Source organism: Schistocerca serialis, chromosome 3, assembly GCF_023864345.2.
Source record: "Schistocerca serialis cubense isolate TAMUIC-IGC-003099 chromosome 3, iqSchSeri2.2, whole genome shotgun sequence".
Classification (NCBI taxonomy): domain Eukaryota; kingdom Metazoa; phylum Arthropoda; class Insecta; order Orthoptera; family Acrididae; genus Schistocerca; species Schistocerca serialis.
The window spans coordinates 136,092,055-136,104,840 of NC_064640.1; the positions used below are offsets into that span (position 1 = coordinate 136,092,055).

The 12,786-nt window shown below is 38.1% G+C and overlaps 1 protein-coding gene across 1 annotated transcript in view; it reads left to right on the forward strand.

Moving 5' to 3' along the window:
* LOC126469842 (membrane-bound transcription factor site-2 protease) overlaps nucleotides 1-6,831 on the forward strand; it is a 47,807-nt gene extending 40,976 nt beyond the window's left edge. Inside the window, exon 6 of the mRNA XM_050097138.1 lies at nucleotides 5,778-6,831. Coding sequence (XP_049953095.1) covers nucleotides 5,778-6,373 — 596 coding nt within the window. The 3' untranslated portion in view covers nucleotides 6,374-6,831. The remainder of the gene's footprint in view (nucleotides 1-5,777) is intronic.
* The last annotated feature ends 5,955 nt before the right edge of the window (nucleotides 6,832-12,786 follow it).

Consider the following 12,786-nt stretch of genomic DNA (forward strand, 5'->3'; position numbering starts at 1 on the left):
CTTTTGGATCTTTCCCATATCCTTCAAACGGTTAGAAATTGTTTGTTGTGCAACATTTAACATTGCTGCCATTTGCTTCTGACTCAAAGTATCATCTTCATCTAATATTGCTTGCAATGTGTCTTTGAACTTTTTTGGTGGTCTTCCATGTTCTTCATTTCTTACATCAAAATAATTATTTCTGACCCGTTGAAACCATCTTTTGCATGTTGCTTCTGATAGAGCATAATCACCAATGTTTCGACAAGCGTTCAATGCGACTCTGCAGCACTTTTTTTCAAATGAAAACAAAAAATTAATGCTTTCCGCAAATCATCGCTTTCTGGTACAAAATTCGACATTGTTAATGTTGTGGGTTGGCAGGAGAGCCAACACCGGGTTACTAGAGGAAGCTGAAAGGCACGCGTTTTAGCTCACGCAGGCTGGTGTGAGGTCTGGAACAGGACAAGGAAATTAGAATTTAGAAAAACGGACGTAGCTGGTGGAATACTTAACCTTAATCCGTAACTGTTGAATGTCGCTCTTGACTGTACATTATTCTCAATATCAATAGTAACTGAACATGGCACCTTGCTAGGTCGTAGCAATTGACGTAGCTGAAGGCTATGCTAACTATCGTCTCGGCAAATGAGAGCATATTTTGTCAGTGAACCATTGCTAGCAAAGTCGGTTGTACAACTGGGGCGAGTGCTAGGAAGTCTCTCTAGACTTGCCGTGTGGCGGTGCTCGGTCTGCAATTACTGATAGTGGCGACACGCAGGTCCGACGTATACTAACGGACCGCGGACGATTTAAAGGCTACCACCTAGAAAGTGTGGTGTCTGGCGGTGACACCACAGTTAACACGATGAAAACATATGAAGATGTTCGTTCCATGACTTGATGTATACTAAATATCTTTGACAGATGTCATACCAACCAAACAAAAAAAATTAAGGCTCGTTCACAACAAATGTTCCCTATCAACACATTTGTATCTTAACGCTCATTTTATACTGGTACACCTGGTACATAATGTATTTGTACAGAAAGAGGATGTAAAACAAACACGTGCTTTCCCTGTGGTAAACGGGTTGTCAGACCAAGATGCACAACTGGTTAACTTACAAAACCTAACAGGGTGTACAGTTCAGGAACCATTTAGTAAAAGTGTGAGGTCGCTCAACCCTGTATCTATACAGCACTTCAGAGAAAGCTTAAGAAATGTTAATTGGGGAGATGTATATAATGAGCCAAATGCTAATGATAAGTGCAAAACATTTCTTGATAAATTTAATCACTCTTTGAACATTGTTTCCCAAAGAAAATTACTAAGTGTAACACCACACACTTTTCAAAGAAACCTTGGATTACTACCGGTATTAAAGTGTCTTCAGAAACAAAAAGAAAACTGTATGAGACAGCAAGAAATAGTAAAGATCCAGCAGTAGTTTTACACTATAAAAATTATTGTAACATACTGATAAAAGTTGTAAGGAAATCAAGAAATATGTATGTTAGAGGAGAAATTAACAACTCCGGCAATAAAATATAATCAATATGGAATGTTGTTAGAAGGGAGACAGGAAAAGTAACCACTGGGGTAGGTAGTATTACTGTTAAAGAGAATAAGACCATCCTAACCAACAGTACACAAGTAGCTAATGTATTTAACAATCATTTCTTAAGTGTAGGAGAAAAAATTGGTGAGAACAGTTCAAAAGAAGAAGCTGGGCAGAACGTGGAAGAGTCTGTTTTGAAAAAATTTAGTCAGATTAAGTTTCACCTAACAACTTCTTGTGAAATAAGTAAAATTATTAAATCTCTGAAAAATAAATGTTCTGTTGGAATAGATGGCATCTCTAATAAGATATTAAAACAATGTGGATCAGTTACAGCTGATGTTCTGAGTCATATGCAATGCATCACTAACTCAAAGTATTTTCCCAGACAGGTTAAAATAAGCCATTGTCAGACCTCTCTACAGAAAGAGGGTCACCACAGATGTCAATAATTATCAGCCAGTATCCTTGCTTACAGCATTTTCAAAAATCTTTGAGAAAGTAATGTACTCAAGAGTGGTTAGCCATCTCAACAGTAATGGGATACTTAGTAAATCACAGTTCGGATTTCAAAAATGCTGTTCCACTGAGACAGCAATATACAATTTCACTGTCCACATAATAGAGTCTTTAAATAGTAAAATGTCACCGATAGGAATTTTCTGTGACTTGTCCAAAGCATTTGATTGTGTGAACCATGACATTATGTTACAGAAATTACAATTCTGTGATATAAATGGAATAGCATATGAGTGGTTTAAGTCATACCTACAGAACAGAAAGCAAAAAGTTTCCTTATATGGGTCAAGTGATTTAAATAAGTTTGCCACTTCATCTAACTGGGGTGAAATTACATTAGGTGTTCCACAGGGTTCAATCATGGGTCCCCTTCTGTTGTTGATATGTGAACAACCTCCCTTCCTGAAACTTCCTGACAGATTAAAACTGTGTGCCTGACCGAGACTCGAACTCGGGACCTTTGCCTTTCACGGGCAAGTGCTCTACCGTCTGATCTACCGAAGCACGACTCACATCCGGTCCTCACAGCTTTACTTCTGCCAGTATCTCGTCTCCTACCTTCCAAACTTTACAGAAGCTCTCCTGCGAACCTTGCAGAACTAGCACTCCTGCGAGCCTTGCAGAACTAGCACTCCTGAAAGAAAGGATACTGCGGAGACATGGCTTAGCCACAGCCTGGGGGATGTTTCCAGAATGAGATTTTCACTCTGCAGCGGAATGTGCACTGATATGAAACTTCCTGGTAGATTAAAACTGTGTGCCCGATTGAGACTCGAACTCGGGACCTTTGCCTTTCGTGGGCACGTGCTCTACCGTCTGAGCTACCGAAGCACGACTCATGTCCGGTCCTCACAGCTTTACTTCTGCCAGTATCTCGTCTCCTACCTTCCAAACTGTGGCTAAGCCATGTCTCCGCAGTATCCTTTCTTTCAGGAGTGCTAGTTCTGCAAGGTTCGCAGGAGAGCTTCTGTAAAGTGGCTAAGCCATGTCTCTGCAGTATCCTTTCTTTCAGGAGTGCTAGTTCTGCAAGGTTCGCAGGAGAGCTTCTGTAAAGTTTGGAAGGTAGGAGACGAGATACTGGCAGAAGTAAAGCTGTGAGGACCGGACGCGAGTCGTGCTTAGGTAGCTCAGACGGTAGAGCACTTGCCCGCGAAAGGCAAAGGTCCCGAGTTCGAGTCTCGGTCGGGCAAACAGTTTTAATCTGCCAGGAAGTTTCATATCAGCGCACACTCCGCTGCAGAGTGAAAATTTCATTCTGGAAACCTTCCTTCCTATCTGAAACAGGAAGCTGAATTACACTGTTTGCTAATGATACAAGCATCATTATTAATCCAGTAAAAGAAAGTCCAATTGAAAATGATACAAATAAGGTCTTTGGAAAAGTCATTAATTGGTTTTCTGCAAATGGGCTTGCTCTTAACGTTGAAAAAACACTGTACATCCAATTTTTTGCTGCAAAAAGTACAGTTCCTTCAATAAATATAACACATCAATAGAAGTCAGTAGACAGGGTAGAGCATACTAAGTTTTTGGGTGTTCATATAGATGAAAATCTTAATTGGAAAATTCATATTTTGGATCTCCTAAAGTGACTAGGTTCAGCAACTTTTGTGATCAGAATAATTTCCAATTATGAAGATATAGAAATTAGTAGGGTAACATACTTTGCATACTTTCCCTCTCTGATGTCATACAAAATAATATTTCGGGGTAACTCAAAATTTAGACAAACAGTATTCACTACTCAAAAGAAAGTGGTTAGAATAATGTGTGAGGTTCATAGTCTCACATCTTGTAGGCATATTTTTAAAATATTAGGAATTCTTACAACTGCCTCACAATACATCTACTCACTAATGAAATTTGTTCTCAGCAACATAGACCAGTCTAAAAACAACATTGATATTCATGATTATAATACCAGAAAAAAGAAAGACTTACACTATCCTTTGCTCAACCCATCTTTGGCACAGAAAGGGGTAAAATATGCTGCTATAAAAATTTTCGACAAATTACCAGATGAAACAAGGTGTCTGATAGACAGCAGTAATAGCTTCAAAAATAAATTGAAATCATATCTCCTTGACAACTCCTATACCATAGATGAATTCTTGAATAGGAATAAATAAGTTTATAAGTATAGTATATGCATTTTGTGCCATTTAAGGGAATGGGGTAAATAATAGAAATATTAATCTTTAACTCTGGATTTGAAGTAATAGCTAGAATGAAGGCAAATGAAACAGTGATAGATAGAATTGAAAGAAAATCATTAAAGTGATATGGGTATTTGCTGAGGAAGCCAGATCACTGGTGGCCAAAGAACATTTTTGAATGGAAACCACCTGGCAGATCATGATACTCTTTGAAAACCACATCAACAAAGTAATGCAGCATGGCAGTGTACCCAAGGAGGCTTGGCAGAAGATAACAGGAATACAGCAAAATATTGTTATTAAGTGAACCTGGTGTTATTAATTCTGTAATAATAATAATAATAATAATAATAATAAATAGCAACAACAATAAAATATCTCAGAGTCTGTATCCATAGCAATCTATAATGGAACAGCTTTATCAAACTAATTGTGGGCTTCAAATCAGTGAAATAATTCTAAGGTAATGTAATTCATTCATGAAAGAAGTGGCTTACATACCAATTCGTGAGTATTACTCGTTAGTCTGGGAATGTTAATAGTAGGATTAATAAAGAAGATTCAAAGAAGAGTGCTCTGTTTGCTCCTAGGTTTGTTTAGTGAACACAAGACCATCGGAGATTATGCCATCAAACTCCAATAGCAGGTGCTGGAAGAGAGGCATTGTGGATCGCTTAAATGTTTACTGTTAGAACTCCAAGAGCATAAGTTAAAAAAAGAATCCGGCAACATACCTACGTCCTCTCTCTCTCTCTCTCTCTCTCTCTCTCTCTCTCTCTCTCTCTCTCTCTCCCCCCCCCCCCCCCTCTCTCTCTCTCTCTCACACACACACACACACACACATTCACGCAATAAATATGATTAGAAAATGGGAGAAGTTACTGCCCATACACAGGTTAACTGACAGTTATTCTTCCTATGCAACGTTCACAAATTAAACAAGAAGTGAGGAAATGATAACGGTACTGGAAGTACCCTCTGCCAAACAGCGTGAAGTGGCTTATGTTGTATTGATGTAAATGAATATATGGGATGCATGCTATATCTAAATTAATTGTAAAGTCAGTTATGTCTTCCATTCTTCATCATTCACTCAAGACTTGTTACTCATGATTATTTGAAATATGCTGACACACTACATCCAAAACCATTGCGATAACAAAAATATGTCACATTGAATGGTCATTCTTTAGTAACACCTCATAAAAATCTACCTTATATGTGTAATTTAAGTTTTGCAAGTATACATTTTGTATTTCAGTAACTCTTAATTGTAAATAACAGTATATTCTCGATTGCAGGATGATTCTGTACAGTATTGATTATAATCAACTTTTATTATGACTGCATATGTTGTTGCACTGTTGGCACAACCTTTATCAGTTATTTTTTGGCAATTTATTGCAATGTATTATTTGAAGTCAATTAGATCATACCTTTTCATATTGTCATGTATATATTGCTGTTGTTTACTGTAGATGTAAAAAAGAGAAAAGAAATCTAAATTCTGCCCAGTCATTTGAACCATGTCTCAAAAGATATTTTTATTCTCACTTTCCAGTTCGACAGCTTCCTAATGGTGCAGTTGACTGTTGTGGAATGAACAGCCCAGATCACCTCTGCTTTGAATATTTGGAAAAGGAAGGAGGAACACTAGAGTTACCTCAGCATTCTTGTCTACCAGGTCGAAAAGTGGTTGAATCTGCTGCACTTATGTGCTCAAAAGCTACTGACTGCACATCAGATCTCCACTGCTTAAAGCCATCCCTTGAAAATTCAACAAGACTTGTTCGAATCGAAAGATTAGACGCAAAGGTAGTTTTATTTTTGGGTCGACCAGCTGAAATCTATCATACAATTGCAGTTAGTGATTATGTTCCTTTATATTTCATTCCTTCAACGTTGCCTGAAATGGTGACCCAAATATGTAAATACTGCATATTATTTTCATCTGGATTGGCTGCAGTTAATGCCATACCATGCTTTTTTCTAGATGGTCAGTACATAATGAGAGCCTTAATTGATTTCCTGCTAGGTAAAAAAATTCCCTTGAAAAGTGTAAGGCAGACATTAGCAGTATTTATTACCATCATTGGTACATTTTTTCTTACTGTAAATGCACTCAGCATTGTTATAACAAAAGTTTATTATTTGTAATGACAGCCTACCACTGTTGCAGTTTTTCATTTGTGTATATATTACATTAAGTCTTCTTGTCTTTCTTTAGTAAGTAACTACTGTTAAAGCAGTATTTTCATAGTGCAGCTATTAAAATTAGTTTTGATAAAAAAAATTGTGACTTAAGTTATTATTAGTGATATGATCTTTAAAATATAAGTAATTGAAATCTCTTCAGCGGATGGTGTTATACATCTTTCATCAGACATCTCAGGTTGTATATGGCATTGAAGCTACCACTAATTCAGTTAGAGACTACAGTCAACTTCAAGGTTGATAATGTACAATGCACCAAATATGGTATGTCCATGGAAATGCTACCTTGACAGCAGTTGTGTGTACCTTCCGAATAGTTATGTTATTCATTTTTGCCATTCACATTATTATGGAAATTGCAGGGGAAGAGTTGGCAGTGTAGGGGAAGAAAATATGTGAAGATCCATATTAGGAGGGGGGAGGATGGGGGGGGGGGGGGGGGGGGGGGAAGCTGACAATATCACAATGTAAATGTTTTGAACTACATCTCATTAAGCAAACTGAAAATAAAATTGGCTTTGTTCAGGAAGAGTGCATCATATTCAAAGACATAATAGTATTTATTATTGTATTCATATATGGTGACATTAAAATGTAATGAATACATAGTGACAGTTAAAAATTTATGGCAGACTGGGTCATGAACCTGGATTTCCTGCTTATTGTTACTTTAACTGTTAGGTGATCTGTACATGCCTCCAGGCCTGACTCAAACTCATTGTCACTGATGCATCCGCGTATGATTTTCAAACACTATTACTAGAGGTTCTCTTATGGAGTATGTGGAATTGCATCATTGGGATAGCGGAGTGTGTCCATGACCACGGTGCACCCTGCCACAAGGGTATTCAGTACATTTAATTTGTTTCAGATATTAACTGGGATGTGGCTTCTAAAATCTTTCATTGATAACATGAAATGTGATCAAAGCATAAGGTATGATAGAAATGACAGACAGTATAGACTGCTTTGAATAGTCTGCTCATAATTTTGTAACAAAAATGTAGCATTTCACATGTATAGAAAGTATCTTTCTGCACGTTTGCTCCAATGTTATTATTTGTCCAGGGGAGAAAAATAATAATGAGACCCATATCATGGTGGTAGAAAATAGAAAGTCAGAAGGTAAAACCAAAGTGAAGCCGTGAATACAGACAAAATACATGTCTGTTCAATGTAATGCAGTATCATCACTGAAAAGTAGAAAATTCCCTAAGAGTTGCATACAAGTATTATTTTCACGCATGTCTAAGTGTATTGAACAGTACCCTTGAAGTTCTTCCATTGACGCAATATATTTTCTGCAATCAGTTGCATGTTGCTCTTGTTAAATATAAGTAAATACTACCTTTTTTAAAAGCCTTTTTGAAACATGTTGTCACTGATGTTATAATACTTATAGTCAACAATTTCCTCGTCTTTATTAATGGAAATGAAACATGTGGAACCATTAATCACCACGCCTAATATGATATCCTCACAAATTAGTTTACTAACTGCTCAAGATAATTTATGGATAATGCATTCAGTGCAATACCAGAACCAGAAAGTCCTTGACCCTGATAACAGTTTTAATCACATGAGCTTCCCCAGTCCATAGCTCACTAAGTTGAAATTTCTAGCTGCATCACGATCAGGAGGATATTTAAAACACAACATTCTCAGAATCATTGTGCCAGTACAACCTTTGAGGCAGGGTGGTCCATAAAATCAGCTGATGTCATGTTTGACCCACCTTTAACTCTTACTGCATCCATCAGCTGTCTAAAGGAACTGGAAGATGGCCTCTGTACTCAGTTGGCCAGTGCCACTTTTGCGAACATGTGTCATGATTTTGCAGGCAGTGCACTCAGCAGCCACCACCGGAGCCTCTTCCCCATTTCAAAGGAACCAATGCCCCCCCCCCCCCCCCCCCCCCAAAAAAAAAAAAAAAAAAAAAAAAAATCCTCACCAACCAGTAGGCATATCGAACGTATGCACTGACTTATTTCCTGTCCTGGCAGGCATTTCCCTGAGAGACTGTATTGTCTGCATAATATTGCACTCTCAGTAATCAGCATACCCATCCTTGGCACTTCTGCTGCCCTTTCAGGAACATCAGCCTCCCTCCTAGCAAATGAGGTTGTTTCTGCCATTCCACACTCAGATGAGAACAAATTAGCCAGGTTAGGCGTATCAAAAAGCGAAGAGACATCAGGGATCTAAGACAGTATGAGATTCTTGGCACAAATCTTCTCCCTTGTTGCTATCTTCTTAATATAAAGCTGTAAAGTTGATAATAATTTGTCAGCCTTTGGATTCATCGCCAATGTTGTATGCCTCACTCTGTGTGCTACAGAGAGGTATGGAGATTAAGCCAGGATATTTGGCATATCAAAGGGTAAGTGCTATACCACAAATCAAAAGGTCTGGAGTTCAATCCTCATTGGGTCCTAAGATTTTTCTGTCATATATCACTGCTTTTACCTCTGGCAGTAATTTGTTAATATTAAAAATGCTAAGTTGCACTGTCATTTCGTACTACTATAAACTTAAGTTATTATATGGTTTTAACAATTAATTTTGTCTTGATTACATAGTAAATAAGTGTATTATTATTACCTGTTCCACTTAACTTTCCAGTCATATTATTCGTTAAAAGTGAAAAGTTTGTAAAAATAGAAATCATACTTTCAGGTTTTAATTTACTTGCAATAAACATCATCTTGATTTACTTTTTTTTCATTTCTACTTCATCTAAAAGACTAGGTATCTGAGTACTTAACACTTTGGAGACTAAGCCCGAGCATAGCTCAGGGTCACAACGCTGTGTTCCAAAAATCTTGCTTGAATGTAGATCGGGCTGTGATTTTCTCGACACCCAACGCACCTGTTTCTCGGAGTGTACTGATTTTGTATGAGAACACTGTAAGGATGTCTCACTATCTGTCCCTCGACAGTTGCTGCCCTCTGTTGTCAATTTATAGAATTATTTGAAAAGCAACCTTAGTCAATGTACCAGCTGCTGTTGTGAATGGCTGAGCCAATATGTGATAAGTTGATGTAATTTCGTGCCTGTACGCAGTATGTTTTGCAGTTTACAGTAATTCTGCTACAAATACGTAATATTTTTTTGAGTAAGCAAGGAATTTTGGAAGCTCAAGAAGAAGAAATTGCACAGTAACTCACTTCACACTTTTCTTTCTGCCCCCCCCCCCCCCAACCCGCCCCCTCTCCAAAGGACAATTATATTTTCTGTCATCATTACTTTAAAATTTGTAATGTATGAAAGAACTAAAGCAAATTTGAAAAATAGATCTTGAAGCTTGGTCTCTTCTTTTTATTATCCATTACTCTTGAAAATTTATCAATCACATATGTGCCAGTAATGCCTTTTGAGTGGCTGGTCTCCAAAGTGTTAATTTTCTTATAGACAAATAAATGTAGGATTGATTACATTTAGTTTATATTATGTTATTTAGTGCTAGAAGGCAAGACCAGTTGTTTACGTGTATCTTCACGTATAAGCCCAACTGTAACATATCACTAACACATACAAATACATTTATATCTGTGTAATTATTTTTAATATTATAACCATAGCTGACAAATGTGCATGGTGCCGCAGATTATTTCATAACATGTGATTGGTGTGAGAGGATTGTGAATTGCAATTTCACTGGGGCAAATGCAGTGGAACAGAAAAAGAGATTGTTAGTGGGGCTCTTCCATGGTTACGTGTAAAAGACATAAATATTGCAGAACAAAAGGCAGATAATTATGCCTCAAAAATTATATTAGAGCAGTCTGTGGGGAAAATAGGATGAGGGAAAAGGTAACCGGAAATGTTTGGATAAGTCAGCTACTATTGAGATAAAGAATAGACGAGAGGAATCTTATTCAGCTGTAGAAGAAAGTAGGGTGTAGTATACTGTTTATAAGAACTTCCCCACTGGGAAACGCAAATATTCTTAGGAAAGTTTGAGTCATTATCATACCATCTAGTAGAGCAAAGAAAGCAGATGATCATCTGCGGAGATTTCAATATTAATTTTCTGTAAGACACAGACAAAAGAGATGGCTTGGAAATTTTACTTAACACTCGTAAAATGAGTTTTTGATGCTACCACTTGAAATAAACAGAAAAAACAAATAACATTTTTGTAGATGAACATTTAATCAAAGATTTAAATATTTTTTCATAAGCAAATGTGCTCTCTGATCATGATACACAACTACCCATACTAAATAACTTACATGTTTGGAGTGAAGTTGTATCATGGAAAACAGTTGAGAGTAATATCATGGTAGTTATAATGGCTATTCTTGGCAAATTTAATTCTTAATTGCCATTTGTGAAATTATGATCAAATGTATACCAATTTACAGAAGAAATTTAAATACCTAGGCTCTTACATGCAAATGATGGAGGACTGGAGGCCGAAGTACAGCACAGGATAAATAGTGGATGGATGAACTGAAGGAAACTGAGCAGAGTACTGTGAGATAAGAAGGTTAGCTGCAGAATGAAAGGAAAGCTTTACAAGTCTGTGGTGATGCCTGTGATGCTGTATAGTGCAGAAACTTGGCCAATTACCAAAGCCCAAGAGAAGGAAGTGGCAGAAATGAGAATGTTAAGGCAGATGAGTGGGGTGACATGAAAGGATGGACTAAGGAATGAGTACATCAGGGGAACAGTGAAAGTGGGGCCCATAGGGGAGAAGATCCAAGAAAGTAGGCTAAGGTGGTATGGACATGTGCAGAGAAGAGGAAAGTTCTACGTGGGGAGAAGAGTTGGAGACCTAGAAATCAAAGGATTAAGGAGAAGAGGAAGACCGAAACTGAGGTGGAAAGACAAGGTAGCAGGGGACCTATGGGAGAAAGGATGGCTCAGAGAAGAAGCACTGATAGGCATTTATGGAAGAGAAGGATCCAGCAAAGCAATTCCAACCCTACAGGATGTGGGAAAATGGTGAGATGGTGGTGGTGGTGGTGGTGATATAGTTGTTAAATTTTGTAAAATACCTGTAAATTTTGTTAAGTTTTTTTGTTGTATACAGTATAGCATCACAATGTCAAATTAAGAATCTAGGAAACTCCTCCAAAACCAAAAACTCTAATGGAGCTGATAATATCTTGTGGTGATGTCAGTTTCTGTGCAAGTAGCTGATGCAAGGGGTAGGAGATAATCACTGGCTTGGCAGAGAGTCTTAATTATTGATAGAGAGTTTCATTGAATATTCTTTGTGTTTACTTGTTTGCTCCAACTTAGTGTCCACAGCTCGTGGTCTCACAGTCACATTCTTGCTACTCGAGCATGGGGTCCCAGGTTCGATTCCCAGCAGGGTCAGGGATTTTCACCTGCTTCAAGGTGACTGGGTGTTTGTGTTGTCCTCATCATTTCATCATCATTCATGAAAGGGGCGAATTTGGACTGAGCAAAGGTTGGGAATTTGTACGGGCACTGATAACCGTGCAGTTGAGCGCCCCACAAATCACACATCATCATCAGCCAACTTAGTGTGCGTGCAAATAAAAGAACATACTGAGTGATCATTGTATCCGCAGTTTTCATATGGGAATTATTTCTTGTTGACAAAATACCCTTAGTGGTGCCCCAAGGTGATTCTGTGAGAGGAGATTCGGACCTGAGTATTTCTTTTGCAATAATGAAGGACACAACATTGCAAACACCGGAGACTGAATATGAAATGGAACAAACCCTGTCTCTAACTAAACTGCAATGTGCAGCCACTGACTTAAATCGGCAAAACGTATTCCATGACCTGTTTTAATCATGTCACATTTCTGTTGTTCTGTCCTAATCACCCACTGAAATGGTTCCCACATGTAGAGTGCATTTTTCAGCAATACGGAGTACGTACTGATGATGACAAGTACACAATCATGGACATTTAGAAGGAGCAGTGATTGGAGATACAGATGTTCTGCTGCAGTGTTACAACACATCAGTAAAGGGGGCACTCGTGTAACACCACACAATGTTGCTGGAGCTTCGGCTGCAGAAAGCTTTTAACGATGAGCAGCTAGGCAACAGATCCCTATCTCAAATGTTGCAAGCTTTACCTGCTTTTGCTGGACCTGACGTGCTGCCTGACCAGTAGCTTGCTATAGCTTCATAAGTTGTCAGCCAGTATTCACACAGTCATGTCAACACATCAAGATTTGTTGTTGCAGGTGTTGGCAGAGAAGGGTGACGCAGTAGCGAACATCCTGTCTGAAGTTCCAGTATATGCTAAATTTGAGAGCATGACTGACAACGGCTTCAAAATCCGTGTTGAAGCAGCAAGTGTCACCACTAGCCCTGAATCGTGTATAATGGGCGCAGATGTATCAATGGAGGAAAGAAAGATGGA